The 18,941-nt window shown below is 39.9% G+C and overlaps 1 protein-coding gene across 3 annotated transcripts in view; it reads right to left on the bottom strand.

Annotated features, from left to right (window-relative positions):
• The window catches only part of qrsl1 (glutaminyl-tRNA amidotransferase subunit QRSL1), a 39,295-nt gene that overhangs the window by 11,667 nt on the left and 8,687 nt on the right, over positions 1 to 18,941 (bottom strand). Inside the window, exons 3-7 of one of the 3 annotated variants that reach the window (XM_069887486.1) lie at positions 13,973 to 14,071; positions 11,678 to 11,774; positions 10,346 to 10,516; positions 8,039 to 8,214; positions 4,798 to 4,910 (exon numbers count right to left, since the gene is read on the bottom strand). In XM_069887486.1, the coding sequence (XP_069743587.1) occupies positions 4,798 to 4,910; positions 8,039 to 8,214; positions 10,346 to 10,516; positions 11,678 to 11,774; positions 13,973 to 14,071 (656 nt within the window). The remainder of the gene's footprint in view (positions 1 to 4,797; positions 4,911 to 8,038; positions 8,215 to 10,345; positions 10,517 to 11,677; positions 11,775 to 13,972; positions 14,072 to 18,941) is intronic. The other 2 variants (XM_069887488.1, XM_069887487.1) reach the window with 2 other exon arrangements.

The following is an 18,941-nucleotide window of genomic DNA, read 5'->3' as shown; positions in this document are numbered from 1 at the left end:
GAGTCATGGTTAGCGCAATGCTGTTACAACGGGGTTCCAATCCTTCGGTTGTCTGTAAGGAGTTTGTACGTTCTCTCCGTGCTCGCGTGGGTTTTTCCTGGGGGCTCCTATTTCCTTTCACTGTTAATATGTACCAGGAGTTGTAGGTCAATTGGGTGTATTGGATGGCACAGGCTCGTGGGCCGAAAAGGCCTGTCACTCTGCTATGTGTATGTCAACTATCAATCAACAGAAGCACAGATGAAGAAACTGGGCCAGTATTGGACCTGGAGACCATTATCAGTCGGCGTCCTGGCCTTATGGTGAATCTTAATGTGGCACCATAGACCTAGTCATCCTTATCATAGCATTACGTGACTATGACATTGCAGCACACATCTTCCAAACACAGCACATTCAATCATCGCATAACCCACCAGAATGGAAGTACATTGAGGCCAAACTAAAAACATAAGGGCAATGCTGTTACAGTGCCAGCAATCGGGACTAAGGTTTGAATCCTGTGCTGTCTGTAAAGACTTTGTCCACACTCCCCGCATCTGTGTGGGTTTCTTCTGGGTGCTCCAGTTTCCTCCCACTGTTCAAAAATAAATGTACTGGGGTTTGTAGGTCAATTGGGTGTCATGGCCAGCACAGGCTTGTGGGTCGAAAGGGCCTATTAGTGTCTAAATTTAAAACAGGAACAGTAGAGTAGGACACACAGGCCGCTCAAGGGTGCCCTCCAATTCAATATGATCTGAACTGATCTTCCACAGGTTCCATCTCTTCCCTGCCAGTTCTCCACAGCATCAATTCTCTGATTTTTTTTATTCAAATGGATCTGCTTCCTCTTTAGATATCCGCAATCATTTTACCCTCCACAGCCCTCTGGAGTAGAGAATTCTGGAGATTCACCACCTTCTGCTGGAAGTTTCAATGATCAGATTCATCGTCAGAGTACATACATGAAATTGTATTCAACCCTGAGACTCTTTTTTCTGCAGGTGTGGCAGAATTACCATTTATTAGTAGCGCAAAAATTGTCCTCACTGTATACATGTAAACAAATAAAGAACTGTAAACCAATAACGAATGTTTACTTTTCTCTTTTCTATACACTTTTTGTCTTGAGTACAGTTACAGTTGAAATTTTGCCTGCAAAAAAAAAAAACTCAGGCTTGTATGTGGTGTCAAGTATGTCTTCTTCTTTGGCTTGGCTTCGCAGACGAAGATTTATGGAGGGGTTAAATGTCCACGTCAGCTGCAGGCTCGTTTGTGGCTGACAAGTCCGATGCGGGACAGGCAGACACGGTTGCAGCGGCTGCAGGGGAAAATTGGTTGGTTGGGGTTGGGTGTTGGGTTTTTCCTCCTTTGTCTTTTGTCAGTGAGGTGGGCTCTGCGGTCTTCTTCAAAGGAGGTTGCTGCCCGCCGAACAGTGAGGCGCCAAGATGCACGGTTTGAGGCGAGTTCAGCCCACTGGCGGTGGTCAATGGGGCAGGCACCAAGAGATTTCTTTAGGCAGTCCTTGTACCTCTTCTTTGGTGCACCTCTGTCACGGTGGCCAGTGGAGAGCTCGCCATATAACACGATCTTGGGAAGGCGAGTCAAATATGCACTTTGAAAATAAATGTGAATTTTGAACACCTATGTGATCCCAACATTACTTTCATATAACCTTTAAAACTCACCTTTACTGGGTACGATAGTATTTTGGTAATTAGTTGCTTGTCAACGGAGAAAACAAAACCTGTTCAGCTACCAACCCAAAGAGATGAGTAAGAGAAAACAGTCAATATATCTATTTCAAATCATATTTAAAAAAATAACTGAATACAGCTGGCTGTCATGACAAATAAACAGACTACCATTATTCCCACATAATAGAAAAATGGCGTATTACATGTCAGGGAAGCTCCAGGAACAAAAATAGTTTTATTTCTTTCTCAGTAATGCTAGCAATTTGAAAATATTGTTCGCCATCTGTTTTCTTTAATAAAGCTAGATAAGTAAATCCGACAACCAGCTATTAAAGACTGGAATCTTCTTAACACAATGGGCAATGTTTCCACAGATACCAGTCCCATTTTCTGCTGCTGTCTTCTGCAATAAATTTAGTTCGCCTAACGATCGCCATCCAGAGCTGGGTGAAATCTCTTGGGGGGGGGGGGGGGAGAGGGAGAGATGAAGAATTACGTAAATATTTGCTGAAGATCATTTGGAAGCTGTTGCATTAATTTAAATACATTATTGGGTCTGAATTTAGACATTCCCACATTACTCTAGACTCCCTATACCCACACTGCCCCATGACTTATGGGTTCCTTATCCCACACTGGTCCTAAACTCATGGGTTCCCTTTTCTCACACTTGCTCCTATACTCACAAGATCCCCGAATTCCTCAAGAACCTATATTTACACGGTCTCTGATTCACACACTGTCCCCGAATCCATGAAGAATCCCACATTGGCCTTAGAATTCATTGGATCACTGACACCAATGCTGCCCCTAAACTCACCTAGCCTTGTCTCCCAAGCTGGCTCCAAACAAATGTGCTCTTTGACTCCTGTGCTGTCTTTCAATTTGGAGAATGATGCTGACATTCAGGGCCTGCTTGATCAGAAAAATTAAATCTTGCAACAATCCAGCAGAAGGTTGAAACAAAGCAGCAACTTATGGTAATGAGTTTATTGTCATACACACCTACAATGTATAGATGCAAGAAAATTCATAATTGCAGCCAAACGGGAACTTTCGCAAAACTCCAATAATAGAAATAAAATTAGCCCAGTACATAAAGAGATAGTAAATATAAAAGACAGTTACAGTTAGTGCACAGAAATAAAAGTGGTATTTCAATAGCGTAGACAGGTCTTTTAATGGTGCTGGGGTAACTTTCGATTAGGGGAGTAAGGGGAGTTTCAAAATCCTGACAGCTGTTAGAAATAGAAAATGTTCTTGAACCTAGAGTGTTAGACTTCAAGCTTCTGCACCTTCTATGTAGCAAATATAGTCAAGTCCATCATGGGCTCTGATGTCCTGCCCATTGAAGGCATCTGCCAAGATGGCATCTAATGTCTCAAGGATCCTAATCACCATACTCACAACCTCTTCTCACTGTAACTTAAGACCGAAAATCAAAGCTAATCAGTATCAGCAAACATATGGAGGGGCAAGAAAAGGCTAAGGAGATTAAGAATTTTCCTATAAGCATGATAAGCGGTTTTGATAAGACCCAAGGTTCTACGGTCTCGCACTACTTGGAGCCAAAGATGAGTTGATGCTCCTCAAGGGAAAAAAAAATCAAACTGAGATGAAAGCAACACTTTAAGCCCTTCTGCTTTTGGAACAAGGTAACAGCAATGGTTTTCAAGAAAGTTCTCAGGATAATGATCCTATTACAATTGGTCTCCAGTTATCAATATTATTTTATCATAGTGGATCATCTGTGTTTGGGATAGATACTGTTTGGCACCTTTCAACACAAAATATTCTCATACTATAACAGCAAACAGCTTCCAATTCAATTTATTTGTTCTAGGGTTTTGTCTTTGATTCAAAATCTTTCATAACATCCTTAATACCTCCAATCTCAATAACAGTTGAGATTAGATATTCAACTGGCAAATTGAACATTAAAGGCATCAGTCTTCTGTCCTTGTTATTAAAAAGTTAAAATGCCACTTCAGAAAATTGGGACTAAGCAAGGTTATGCCACTGGCCCATCCCTGTTCTCCACTTGCCGTCAATAATTCTTGGTCCTAATAAAGACTGCCTTCCCACTGGAAATGATTAGCAGTATTTTAATCTTCATCTTCAAGGCACCTATTAAAGATTTTCAATATGCCAATAATTGGATAGGAGGCTGAATATATCAAACTTCATTGCAATAGAGGAGTCTGGCATTAATTTTTAAATTTAGACATGGAGCCCAGTAATAGGCCTTTCGGCTCACAAGTCTGTGCCACCCAATTAACCTATATCCCCAGTATGTTTTGAATGGTGGGAGGAAACCAGAGGCCTTGGGGAAAACCCATGCAGACATGGGGAGAATGTACAAACTCCTTACAGACAGCACAGGATTCGAACCCCAGTTCAACTAGATGTGCTGTAAAGGTGTGTTAACACTAAACCAACCGTGCAGTCCTATTAAGCCTATGCTGGCTCACAGTGTAATCCCATTCACTCATTAATCTCCCTGTAATCCATTTTCCTTACATTTTCACCAACTCCCCCAAGATTTTACCACATAACTTGCACACAAGGGGGAGTTTACAGTGGCAAAGTAACCTACCAATCCCTACATCTTTGGGATGTGACAAGCTGCAACATTCAGAGGAACTGCAGGCAAGAGGGAGAACATGTAAACATCATACAGACAACATACAAGATCAGGATTGAGTTTGGATCACTGGAGTTATGAGGCAGGAGCTTTGTTCACAACATTCACCTTTTTTAAATCTGTGAGAACTAAAGGAGAATTTTGCTTGGAATCTAGTTTAATTCCAGTTCACTGACTGGAATGGGATCAGGTAACCTCCATGAACGTGGGCTACTTAATTGATACAAATTGGCAATCCAGCTCAGAGACAAGCAATTCCATTATAACTCAACTTCAGAATACTTGATGCCAAACTTGATTCACTGATCCTTTTGCTTTCAAATGCTTAACTTTGAGTGCTTGTGTTTGATTCTATTTCTATTCTATTTCCTTTCCCTGATCTGTACCGATTAGTGTACTGTAAAACTAATTATTTGTTTTCTTCTATTTAATTTCTATGAGTTAATTATACAAGGATTGCAAAATCCAAGTACTCACTTTTGGAATTCCCACACATAGATTTCTCACGTCAATCTCATCAGGTAATTCAAAGGGTTTGAATGGATCTTGAACAGTGGTGGAGTCTTTAGGATCATGTCCAGCAAGCAAACCTATTGCAGAATTTACAGGCAAATTACTGGAATCATATTCCAAAACTGGGAGTCACACATTCCACTGAACAATTTGATGAATGGCTAGGCTGACCACCCACAAACATTAGGTCATAAAGGTCAGATTATTTACAGCATCTGGAAGGTTTGTATTATTGCATCCTTATACTACACATTTTAAGAATATACAGTATATTGTCCTTCATTTTTGGCTTTACATTCTCCCCTTCCCATAAAATTTTCCTGCTCTTGGTCCTTCTTAAACCACAAGAAATATCCCTTAGAAAAGGTGAATGGGGTAGGATGGGGGTGAATGGCCTTTGTTAATACTGCTTGCTTTTTTCAGTACGAAGACAAAATATATTAATTCTAAAAGTACAGGATTGATTTTTGTTAAGTTCCAAATCTGATATGAAAACATTGAATTAAACATCTTTCAATCTTGTCCCAATGGGAAATAAATTGACAGTAACAAGAATTTCACTTTTGAAGGATGTGAACAGATTGCTGTACTGTGAGTATAAATGGCAGGAAAATTCAACAAAGAAAGGAGGTCAGAACACATGCTGAATTTTAAAGGGAATGCAAAAAAATTTAAAAATACAATGCACAAATGCAAATATTTGAAGATGTCTGATTAAATTTGTCTGAGCAAATTTGTCTTGGGAGTCACTATCTCAGAGGATCTTTCCTGGACCTAACATTCCAATGTCATTGTGAAGAAAGTATGTCACCGCCTCTACTTCCTCAGGAGTTTGCAGAGGTTTGGTATGACATTAGAAACACTGGCAAATTTCTACAGTTGTGTGGTGATAAGTGTGCTGACTGCCTGCATCACGGTCTGACATGAGAACACCAATATCCATGAGGGCAAACCCCTCCAAAAGGTAGTGGTCACAGCCCAGGACATCATAGGCAAAACCATCCCCACCATTGAGATCATCTACAGGGAACGCTGCCATCGGAGAGCAGCAGTAATCATCAAGGATCCACATCAACCAGCATATGCTCTGTTCTTGCTGCTACCACCAGGAAAGAGGTATAGTTGCCACAAGACTCACACCACCAGGTTCAGGAATAGTTGCTACCCCTCCACCATCACACTCTTCAACAACAAATTCAATCTGGGACTCATTTAAGGACTCTCGCTTTTGCATTTAATTGACTTTTTTTCCTCTCTGCATTGCAGTTTGTTTACATTTCTTTATTTGTTTACATGTGTACGTTGAGTACAGTTTGTTTACACTATCAATAACTGGAAATTCTGCCTTGCCCACAGGGAAAAGAATCTCAAGGTTGTATGTGATTTGTATGTACTCAGTCTATAAATATGAAACCTAACAAAGCCATTAATAAATGCCCTTAGAATTCTGGTCTTCATATATATATAGAGACATATGAGCACAAAAGCCAGAAGGGCATTGTGAATATTTAAAAAATACTAGTATGTCAGAGCTGAAGTACTAGGACCACAATGAGCAGAGCATAGGGAAATAGAATTTTAAAATCCTTCAGGCTCTACCTGAAATAATGAGATAACCCTGGTCACTCTCCCTTCTCACTCTTTCCTTCTGGAAGAATACTCACGAGTGTAAAATCAAGCACCACCAAATTCAAGGACAGTTTCTTTCCCGTTGCTATCAGACTCCTGAACTGAAATAATGGATCCCTTGCTCCTTTCTAACTGATCTCCCTCTGTACTGCATTTTGTTTGCAGTTCTTGCACATGGGTTGACTTGCTGACTGGCACACAAAATGAATTGTAGATCGATATATGTGACAATAAACCTGAACTTACTCAACACACGTTAGATACAGAAAAACTGCAGATGCTGCAATCTGGAGATAACAAAAGGGACAAGCAGGTCAGGCAGCATCCAGGGGGTAGAAGTGGTCGGTCATCACTTCAGGTCTGGACATTTCAGGAATTCTCAATACAAGGTCCAAAACCCTTACTGACAGGTTCTATTCCTAGATGTTGCCCGACCCGCAGAGTGTTTCCAGCAGCTCATTGTTTGCAATTTGCAATTAGTTTGGCTCCACTCTTCCATTCAAGGCAGTACAGGCTTGGTATCGACCTCAACTGTAAGTTAGACTAATAGTTTAATGTGAGGCCAAGGGTGCATTGCATTGTTTGAACTAAGCAATGACTGTGTTTGTCGACTCTAATTAAAACTCCACAACTGATGGAAGAACAATATGGTGCTTCCCCATTCTCTTGGCTAAAGACGATTTATATGAACACAAAAAGCACAACCTGGGAAAAATAAACTCACCTTAGGAAACTGATAAATGATTGAAGTAAAATAGATTTAAAAGCAGGGCACTCTTTAATTATTAATAAGTCATTTTGAAAAAAAAAACAACTTGCAAAGAATAGAAATGAGATTAAAATGTCCCCAAATTTGACTATAATTATATTATTAGATATTAAACAGACTGAGATAAAGTCACATGTTCACAATTAATCATTCAATTGATCATGCAGCAGAGAACAGGACATCACAGGCAAAACCATCTCCACCATTGAGATCATCTACAGGGAACGCTGCCATCGGAGAGCAGCAGTGATCATCAAGGATCCACATCAACCAGCATATGCTCTGTTCTTGCTGCTACCACCAGGAAAGACGTATAGTTGCCACAAGACTCACACCACCAGGTTCAGGAATAGTTGCTACCCCTCCACCATCACACTCCTCAACAACAAATTCAATCAGGGACTCATTCAAGGACTCTCGCTTTTGCATTTAATTGACCTTTTTTCCTCTCTGCATTGCAGTTTGTTTACATTTCTTTATTTGTTTACATGTGTATGTTGAGTATAGTTTGTTTACACTATCAATAACTGGAAATTCTGCCCAACATCCATGCTAACCAAGTTGAGCTTGCATTTGGTGTATCCTTCCAAGCCCCTCCTAGCTACACATCTGCCTAAATGTTTTATTTTGAATGCTCTCCTAATCATTATGCATCATTTCCATAAAACTTCAACCAAACTGTCAATGGTTAAATAAATTTCACAAGTGGGTTTCACAGCATTTATTGCCCCAATGCTCTTCCATTTCACTTCATACATCAGTGAAATAAACTTAAGACTGTTTGGAAATATTGGTTATGTAACCTACCAAACACTGTGCTTACATCATCTACACATCTGGTCAAAATGCCAGGTACGTCCATAGAATTGACCAATGGTATGAGGCCATGGCGAGATAGCAATCCATAAGAACCTTTGAAGCCTACAATTCCACAATGCGCTGCAGGATTACGTGTGGAACCTCCTGTATCCGAACCTAAAGAACTGAAATATTTAGTTAATGGTTATTACTTTATGTATTGATGCTTTAATTAATCATATTAAGCATTCCCCTTCACCATTAAATCTTTCTTGTTAAAGGAGAGTGAACAGCAATGAAATGAGCAAATGGAAAATAACAACAAATAAAGTGGATAAAACCATAGTTTAGCAAAGCACAATCCTCAGCAGGCTGTTCTCTTTATTGTTCAGAATATCCCCAAGAGTTCCTGACTGGTCCAAAGATGCTATCAGTGCTCCCACATCTAGGAAAGTGAAATTATTTACAATGGCAATATTAAGAACAGCAGCTTATCACTTGTTATCTAGTGCTGAAATAATCGTTGGCACTTCTGATGCCTTACAAGGCCTGGAACAGAAAAGTCTTGAAAATTAAGAGAGGTTTAATTTGAACAAATGATTATGTAATTGATGTTGGTCTGAGAACAGCCTGTTCTCATTACCTGAACTACTGAGAGATTCTTTGGCTTGGCTTCGCGGACGAAGATTTATGGAGGGGGTAAAAATGTCCACGTCGGCTGCAGGCTCGTTTGTGGCTGACAAGTCCGATCCAGTACCGCACGGATGGCAGTCTCTTCAATCTGAGGCGCCTGCAAGCTCACACCAAGACACAAGAGCAACTTGTCCGTGAACTACTCTTTGCAGACGATGCCGCTTTAGTTGCCCATTCAGAGCCAGCTCTTCAGCGCTTGACGTCCTGTTTTGCGGAAACTGCCAAAATGTTTGGCCTGGAAGTCAGCCTGAAGAAAACTGAGGTCCTCCATCAGCCAGCTCCCCACCATGACTACCAGCCCCCCCACATCTCCATCGGGCACACTGAACTCAAAACGGTCAACCAGTTTACCTATCTCGGCTGCACCATTTCATCAGACGCAAGGATCGACAACGAGATAGACAACAGACTCGCCAAGGCAAATAGCGCTTTTGGAAGACTACACAAAAGAGTCTGGAAAAACAACCAACTGAAAACCTCACAAAGATAAGCATATACAGAGCCGTTGTCATACCCACACTCCTGTTTGGCTCCGAATCATGGGTCCTGTACCGGCATCACCTATGGCTCCTAGAACGCTTCCACCAGCGTTGTCTCCGCTCCATCCTCAACATTCATTGGAGCGACTTCATCCCTAACTTCGAAGTACTCGAGATGGCAGAGGCCGACAGCGTCGAATCTATGGTGCTGAAGATCCAACTCCGCTGGGTAGGTCACGTCTCCAGAATGGAGGACCATCGCCTTCCCAAGATCGCGTTATATGGCGAGCTCTCCACTGGCCACCGTGACAGAGATGCATCAAAGAAGAGGTACAAGGACTGCATAAAGAAATCTCTTGGTGCCTGCCACATTGACCACCGGCAGTGGGCTGATATCACCTCAAACCGTGCATCTTGGCGCCTCACAGTTTGGCGGGCAGCAATCTCCTTTGAAGAAGACCGCAGAGCCCACCTCACTGACAAAAGACAAAGGAGGAAAAACCCAATACCCAACCCCAACCAGCCAATTTTCCCCTGCAACCGCTGCAACCGTGTCTGCCTGTCCCGCATCGGACTTGTCAGCCACAAACGAGATTACAGGTGACTAAATAGCTGTGGATGGCTGTATCATACTGATAAGAATAGTGGAAACGGTGATCAAAGACAATCTGCAAGAGGATCTCAAAACAATGAGCAGCATCAATGGGAGAAAAAGGTCAATGTTTCGGGCCCAAACCCCTCATCAATACTGATCAGTCGGTTTCATCGACGGTATCCAAGTACTAATTTCAAATGAAATAAATAAATATGCACCCATATCTTCATGAAGTTCACTTCTAGGAATAACAAATACAGGAAGCAATAATGAATTTGGTAGAATCAAAGCCTTAGTAGCAAGGACTGCTTAATCACTGGAAGAAACTGTGTATAAAATGCAGAATTAGATAAATGATAAATAAGATGCTGTACACATTGATAAAAGGCATAGGTTTAACTATGAATCTGAACAGAAGCTTTATTATATTTTATCAATGACATTTTGGTTTTCTATTTCTGATTTAGTGCTTAAGCTACATTTAAAAATCCACATCTCAATGTTGGGGAATGGCACCGAACGAATGAAAATAAATACTTGAATACTCACGCAAAGCACGACATTGAAGCGACAGCGACAGCACTACCTCCAGAACTACCACCCGCTACTACCCAATCCGAGTCATCTACGGCACAATCCTCAGCAAGCTGCTCTCTATATTGTTTGGAATATCCCCAAGGGTTCCTGACTGGCCCAAAGATGCCATCAGTGCTCCCACATCTAGGAAATTGAAATTATTTACAATGACAATATTAAGAACAGCATCTTATCATCTGTAATCTATGCTGGAATAATCATTGACACTTCTGATGCCTTACAAGGCCTGGAATTTATCACATCAAACTGCAATTAGGAAACAATTCAGACATAACAGAGTAGATTGTGGCTTTAATGATTACAATGCTTTGAGAACAGTTTAGACTGATAACCTCCTTAAAACATCAAAGTATATTATATCAATCATAGCTTGAGTATGTGGAAACAGGAAGATAAATGTTCCAAATAGTGTTATGTGGTGTTTGCACAGGCATAAATAATTTAATTTATACATCTTAAACCCTCTTGATTGAGCTTTATACATGCATAATGTCACCAAACTATAAGGTTAAATATTGTGTGGTTATTACTAAATGTAAATAATTCCTCAAGTGAAATGTCATTTAGAAAGAGGAGCTAGAATCTAGAAGAAGGAACTTTTCTTTCACAGCTTCAAGGAACATACAAATTTATGACATTTTAGTAACACCAGTAGGAAAAGGACCAAGCATTTAAGTTTAAATGGATGAGCCTGGAGCATTCAAGAAATGAATTTACATTTGGATTTCCCATTTGACTGTCAAAATCTCTGCTGCTGTTTCAGGGACCTGCTGACGAATTTTTGCCAGGAAATTGTAAAGACCAAAACGAAAGTCACAGGTGTACAGCCAAGATATTTGACAGAATCTTTATGACTCCTGCTCAGGTATTTTCTGATGAAAGTAGTTAATCTCAAGGTTATGTGATGTCATGTATGTATTCTAACAATAAATCTGAAATCTAAACTAAACCCCAAGGACAACAAGAGATGAATTCCTGTAGAGAGTTTGAATTTATAGATAGCAAGCAAATTCCATTCTAAAAGGTTCCTGCAAAATTTCTGCCTGCAGGTTAATGCACTAACTCTTCTAATTTATGGAAATTGATCTAAAAGTAGTTTTGTTTTCCCTGTTACTGGCTTTCTTTCTGTAAAATTTTATATTTTTAGAATATTTAAGATTTGCTATGGAATCCCACATCATAACAGATAAATACCGACATGCATTAAAAGGAAATTCTTAAAAATTGCTTTCAAAAACACTAAGGAAATGTTCCAGTAAGTAACCAAATGTGAAATATTCTCACCCCATTGCAAATTCATCAAGATTGGTCTTTCCCATCAGAATAGCACCTTGGTCCAGTAATCGCTGCACCACTGTGGCATTAAAAGGTGGAACATAACCTGGAAGCAAGAGCATCAGCTTATTAGATACATTGAGACAAGGCATCATATGTAAAATTAGAGAGAGTGGAAACTGTGGAATCACATCTATTGTCCAGATGTAATTATTTTGCAAATGTTAGTATGATAATATGACAATTTGATGAACTGATCAATCCAACAGTCTAAAAACAAAAAAAAACTTGTTAAAAGTTATTTCAATTGGTGAGGTAGTTCATTAGTGTGTCTAAAGGCAGATGAAGTATTCTTAGCTCATTTATGTAAAGCAAATAGAAAATGCTGCCATATAATGAGAAAGGATTAATTGCTCATTTGATGCTGGGGGAATAGTGATCATAACATGATGGGATTTTATGCAGAAATGTTGAAGTTATTTTGTTCAAATTGAAGCCAGGATCTCAAAGGCAGGCTCTGGAGGTGTAAGGTGTGAGATGGCTGGAGTACACTGGGAATCTACATTAAGTAATATGACAGTAAATAGACAATAGCTAACATTTAAAGAATTCATAGTTAACCAGATATACAAATACATATATGACACAAAAAAAATAAAGAAAAATCCAGCCACGGCTATCAAGAAAAGTAGTGATAGTATTAGAGTGAAGGAAAAGGCATATAATGTCCACAAACAGCAGCAAGACCGAAATTGTAGATTTCAGAATTCAAAAAGCCAGTAAAGAGAAGGTGGAATAAAACAGTAATTCATCAAAAAACACAAAAACAGATAACAAGAGCAAACTCCTTACAAACAGTGCCAGATTTGAACCTGGGTTGCTAGCACTAATTATGGAGATCATCACTGGATGGGGATTGGGTGAGGACTCCCTATTAAAAAATAAGGTGGAAGAAAGGTTTAACATCACGATGCCCCATCGAGATGCATAAAAATGAGGCTTCAGAAGACAGACTGCCCAGCATTGGAAAAGGAGATGTTAGGAGGGATGGTAAAGAACGAGCAGGAATTGGGAGTTGAAGCCAAGCACAAGATCAGAAAAGTGGAAGGAAGGTGATGGGGGAGGAATCTCAGGGAAAAAGGGGAATGGGAGAGGGGAAGAACAATTTTGGGGTAGGATGGAAGAAGGGTAGGAGGCCCAGTGAGAGCATTAGCATTGGAAAGAGAAAGAGATAGCTGATAGGGTGTGGACTGACAGAATATCAGGAGACTGAAGTGAGAAGGTCCAGATTGAGACACAGGAGTCAGAAGTCAAGCCAACGTTCAAATATATGGCCACAGAGCATCAGGAGTCTCGGGTTTTAGATCCTTCATGGAGGTCAGAAACATTAAAAAAACGCCAGTCTACCTTCTCTCCTTGTCAGATTCCAGCATTGGCAGTTTTAATCTTCTAATTAGCCACTTTATTCTGTATGACCCATCTTCCTCCTCAGGACTTGGTTTTATTTTTGTTCCTCTGTCTGGTATCTGCTGATCTTCTGACTCTGATTGCCACGTTTTGCCTCTCCCTGGTCCATGAAACCCACATTGGCCCCTGTCCTGCACCTCTCACCCAGTTCTCTTGGCATCGGCTTCCCTCTCTGTATTCCCAATCTTGATGAAAGGCTGCAGCCCTAAATGTGGATCATATTTTTTCATCCACTGATGCTGCTCAACCACTGAGTTCCTCCAGCAGACTGTATTTAGCATTAAATATATCATTTCCGGATCACGAGGCAAAAAAATCTAGGATACGAGTGATGGATTTTGTGGAGGTAAAAATGTAGGCTGCAGCATTCTGAAATGAGAGATAACTTTTGGAGATAACATACTATTCAAAAGAAAATCTGAGAAATCAAATGTAAAATTGTTGAGATATGTTTGGTAAAATTCCAAAACTTTTTAAATTTAGTGGGCTTTTGTGTGCACGCATAAGTGCTGCATAGAAGTTGCACAAAAAAATTCTATGAAAAAATGTTTTGTCAATAAACTATCAAAATGTACCTGTTCGTCTCTTCTTTATTCTCCTTAAATTTGAATTTCAAAGTACTGCCTGAGAATTTGGAAAATCTGGACCAACCCAATCCCCGAGTAGTCCAGATGTTGTAATTTTCAAGGCCAGACATTGAACAAAATATTCAGCCATACAGAACACTTAGGACATTGAAACCATTATATAAATAGTAATGTTTAGTTGAATTACATCATATTTTTCATTCACTATTTCAATTGATTTACTTCAAATCATTTTTAAAAACATCTTTACCTTTTAACATATTTGACGCACACGTGGTCTCAATGCCAGCAGTGCTGAAGTTATCTTTAACAGCAACTGGAACTCCATCTAATGGGCCTAATGGATTTCCTGATTCAACATGAATAAATAGTTAACACAATGAAGCACAGACCACCTGGTTTAAAATGGTAACTTATCAGAATTATCCAACAAATGGGATATCATGTATTAATTTATAGCACAGTAGCTGAAATGCACTTTGTTGCAAGTCCTTCCAAGGTAATACAAGCTGAAAGAAATTTACACTTTCATGTTGGTTATGACATGGAAACAAAAAAAAAAGTACCTTCAAGCTGCTTGGCCATAAAACACGACAACAATTCTCTGTTTCATTGCCTCATTCCTACTATATCCCAGCCTTTCTATCTCCCTTTTAAATAAATTCACAAACTTGGCCTTTTATCAACTTGGACATCAAACTTTAGGGATCTATGGACCTGGATCCAACATCCCCTGTCTACCACACTGCTAAGAGTCCTACCATTAACTGTGCTCTCCACCTTCAGCTTCGATCTTCCAAAGTGCAGTACTTCATACTTTTCCCTATTGAATACCATCTGGCACTTCCCTGTCCAACCCTACAAACTGTCTGTATCCTGTTGTAGCCTATGACAATCCTCAACAATATCCAAACTTTGAGTCATCTGCAAACTTCCTAACTGTCCTCTCCACTTCCTTGCCCAAGTAATTTAGAAATATCACAAAGAACAGAGGTCCCAGAACTGATCCCTGATTCCAAATCCACATAGCCAAATTTCCATGAATTCTATACCTCATGATTTCTCGATAAGCCTACCACAGGGAACCTTGTCAAACCATTTACAAAAGTCCATGTACACTGCTCTAGCTTCATGAATTTCCTTTGTCAGCTCTTCGAAAAACTCAATTAGGCTTGTGAGGTAAGACCTACCTCTGTCAAAGCTCTGCTGACTATCTCTAATAAGATTATGCTTCTCCAAACACTCATAAATCCTGTTCCTAAGAATCCTTTCTAATGGTTTGCTCATCACTGATGCACGACACTCTGGTCTATAAATCCCATGATTATTATCTTTATTGAACAAGGGAATTACATTTGTTATTCTTCCATCCTCCAGTATCAGTCCTGTGTCCATGGAGAATGCAAAGATCATTATCAATGCCCTCTTCCTTCACTTCCCATATATCCTGTCCAGCCCCAACGACTTACCCTTCCTGATGTTTTTCAAAATCTCCAAAACTACCCCTTTCTTAACCTTTCTGTACATTTTGAAGGAATCTTTTCTCATTCTTCGAAAGGCTACTGAATTGACCAAATCTCTTCTTGTACTTGTTCCACATACTAGGAATCAGTCGGGTCAATCCTTGTGACACTGCTTTTGTGGTAAGTATATCTTTCCTTGGGTAAGGAGAAAAAATAAACTGCACACAATACTTCAGTTGTGGTATAGTAAGACATTCTTGCAAAATATTGTGCAACAAATGAAGACACAAATATAACACAACGCTAATGATCCAAAATCAAATTCTCTGAAATCCTAATTTATCTGAAAGATTTTTAAAATTTGAGATAAATGAGGAGATCTGAAACACATCAGAAATCCTCACTTATCCAAAATATTTTTTGGAGCCAAACTGACCAGGGACCTCGGGCTTCCGGCAGTAACAGCATCGGTGGGGAGATGTCAGTGATAAGCCGGGGCCAGCATTTTTTTTGGGTAAGATTTAAACATTATTTTAATGTTTAAAAAGCTTTCCCTTGTTGTTTGCTGTTGTTTAAACACTGTTACAAATAATATGCACTTGCCACTGAGCTGTTTAAAAAAAAAAAGACCAGTTATCCGAAAAAAAATGTTTATCCGACATAGGCCTGGTCCCGACCATTTCGGATAATCGGAGTTGTGATGTATGACTTAACCGCATGCTGCATCCACATGTTTACACTTAACAACTTGTGTACAAGGACACCTACATCCTTTTTAGATCAACACCTTGCAATTATCACCATTTAAATAATACTCTGCTTTCCCAATATTCCTATCAAACTTAATAACTTTACAATTAGCCAAGTTATACTGCATCTGCATTACCAATCACGCAACTTGTCCAAATGGCCTTGAAGCCTCTTGGCTTCTTTCTCATAACCCAACCAGTTTGGGATCCTAAGGAAAATATTTCAATTACCACATTCAAATTATTAACGTACTTTGTAAATACTGAAGGACAAACACCAATTCCTGCTATGACTCGCTCACCCCAAAATAGTTCTGTTCATTCTGTCCGTCAACTAATTTTCAATCTATGCAATCATATCCAAAGTGCTTTCGTTTTGCACACTAACATCTTAAATTAGAATACAACTTCTGAAATGCCTTTTGAAAATTCAAATACATCGCATGCACTTGCTTCTTTCTATTCTACCCTTACATTGGCAAAAGCTCCAGTAGATTTGATCGATATGATCTCTCTTTCATAAGCCGCTTTCAGGTGTATTCTCCGCAAAGAATGCGCCTGCAGAAGCAGATGCAGGCCTGTGGAATGGTCGATCAGGTGGCAGCACTCCGGCTCCTGTCCCTTTGGGTTGGGGCAGGGGCAGCCGGCACGGGACATCAAGGCAGGGGCAGCTGGCGGGAGACATCAGGGCTAGGGTGGCAAGTGCGGGACATCCCCTGCCGGCAGCCCCTGCCCTGAAGTCCCGCACCTGCTGCCCCTGTCCCGACGTCCCGTACTGGCCGCCCCTGCCCCGACCTCGTGCTGGGGGCAGAGGCAGCAGCAGCAGGGAGGGGGGGCTGTCAGGTGCAGGGAGTTGGGTCACCAGCTGATTCTTATCAGCCCACTCCTTAGCAGCCGCTTTTAGGCGGCTGCATCCAGGTGCCTAGGGGGGCTTCAGTGCTCTGGCAATTATCCCTCCCGGAGGAGGGAGGAGGGTTAGAAATTGTGCCTTGGAGACGCCTCCTGCTCTTTCAGGTGGCCTCCCGACAGCCGCATAGGGGTAGAATAAGCGGCTTTACATTGGATTATTCTGGCCACCTGAAAGAGCCTATAGTTAAACAAGAAAATCTCCAGTTGTTGAGGTTGAGTGCAAAACATGAACATGCTCGAGAAGATAAATAAAATACTACAAAAAAAAAACACATGCTGGAGAAACTCAGATCACGCACCGTCCATAAGAAGTAATGGGTAACTAACATATCCAGCCTGGGCCCTTTCCAGAGTTAAAACTGTGAAATCCTTCTACTGCCTATGAATGCTGCACGATCTGCTGAGTTTTTCCAGTGTGTTTGTGCAGTGTCCACTTTAACAAGGCTAGTTTCTCTGGGAACTGCAAGAGCAAGTCTTGGAATGAAAAGAGGATTGTTTAAAAAGCAGAGGGAAAGGTAGGTGCTTGTAGGTTTCTCATTGGGAACTGTAAGAGTTGGACTTGGAACAAGAGGATTGTTTAAAAAAACAGGGAAGGGTATATGAATCAAAATCACCACTCCTCTTGCTTTTGAATTAAAGGAAGATGAAAATCCATGTCCAACCCAGTCCCTCTTCAATCTCAAATGCTCTCTTTCGGTTAAATGAGTCTCCTGCAAAAAAGCAATGTCAACTTTCATCTTTTTTATATAAGCTAAAACACGTTTTCTATTAATCGGATTATTTAAACCTTGAACATTAAGCGTTGCAAAATTTATATTGGACATTATTATCAAAGTAAAACTCAAACAACAAATACAAAAAAATCCCTTAACTTTCTATCCCTTCTACTAACTACAAAAAAACCCTTTAAAACTCCCCTTAAAAGCCCCCCTTTCTTTCTATCTCTTCTAATAATTCAAAAAAATATTTAATCTTAAAGCTTCCCTTGATAAATGATCACTAAACAAAACAGCACAACAAAGTAGTAACTCCCCACTTAGCTGGGTGTGGACAAAAATAAATCCCCCCCCACAGGTGGCAGACGACTTCGGAAAGCTTCAGCGACCTCTCTTCCCCCAATCGGACTCGTAAAATGTTAAGTCTAAATCTCCATTGATTTTAATCCCAAAACTTGCTCCGGATCATCAATATCAATCAAGCTCTTTGATAGATTCCCATTCCTGTTTCCATTCTTCTTCTCAGATATCCTCCTCTTAGGTGAAGAGTGCCTTTGAACAGCCATATCAGGCAGAGAATTAGTAAAGATTAAAAGCATCATAATTCTCAAAAAAATGAGATTGAAAATTGCCATTAAAAATTTTCAATACTGCAGGATATCTAAAAGAAAATTTATAACCTTTTCTCCAAAGCACCTGTTTAGCAGAATTAAACTCTTTACGTCTCCTAATAATTTCTTGACTCAAATCTGAATAGAAAAAACATTATTTCCCTGTACCATCAATGGGGATTGATATCTACGTGCATTTTGATTCATAAGAAAATACCATTTGAACTTGTTTCTTTGTCGGAATCAGTTAGTCGTATTTTAATGATTAATTGTAAATTGTTTGCTGAGCCACGGTCTTTATTGAATGTGTATGCACCTAATGTTGATGATGAACAGTTTGCGTCTGAAGCTTTCTTAACTTTAGGTCAAGCTAAGGAGAATATTTTGATTGGGGGAGACTTCAATTGTGTGTTAGACCCATTATTGGATAAATTTCCGAAAGTTGTGAAAAAAAAAAAATCGAAAGCAGCAGTTCAATTGGTTTCCTTGATGAAAGATCTGAATTTGATAGAGGTCTGGAGAAGATTAAATCCTACTGAGAAAGATTTTTCATTTTATTCTTCACATCATGATTCATTTTCTAGGATTGACTATTTTTTAGCATCAGGACATTTGCAAGCACGTTTCACTCAAGCTGAATATAAGAGTGGGATAATTTCTGACCATTTTTTGCTGTTTATTTCTTGTGTGGGGCTGGAAGTTCATCAATTTTTTGCTGGAGGTTTAATATAATGTTATTGAAAAAACCAGAATTTGTAAAATTTATTAAGG

Source organism: Narcine bancroftii, chromosome 6, assembly GCF_036971445.1.
Source record: "Narcine bancroftii isolate sNarBan1 chromosome 6, sNarBan1.hap1, whole genome shotgun sequence".
Lineage (NCBI taxonomy): Eukaryota > Metazoa > Chordata > Chondrichthyes > Torpediniformes > Narcinidae > Narcine > Narcine bancroftii.
This window is presented reverse-complemented; position numbering and strand designations above follow the sequence as displayed.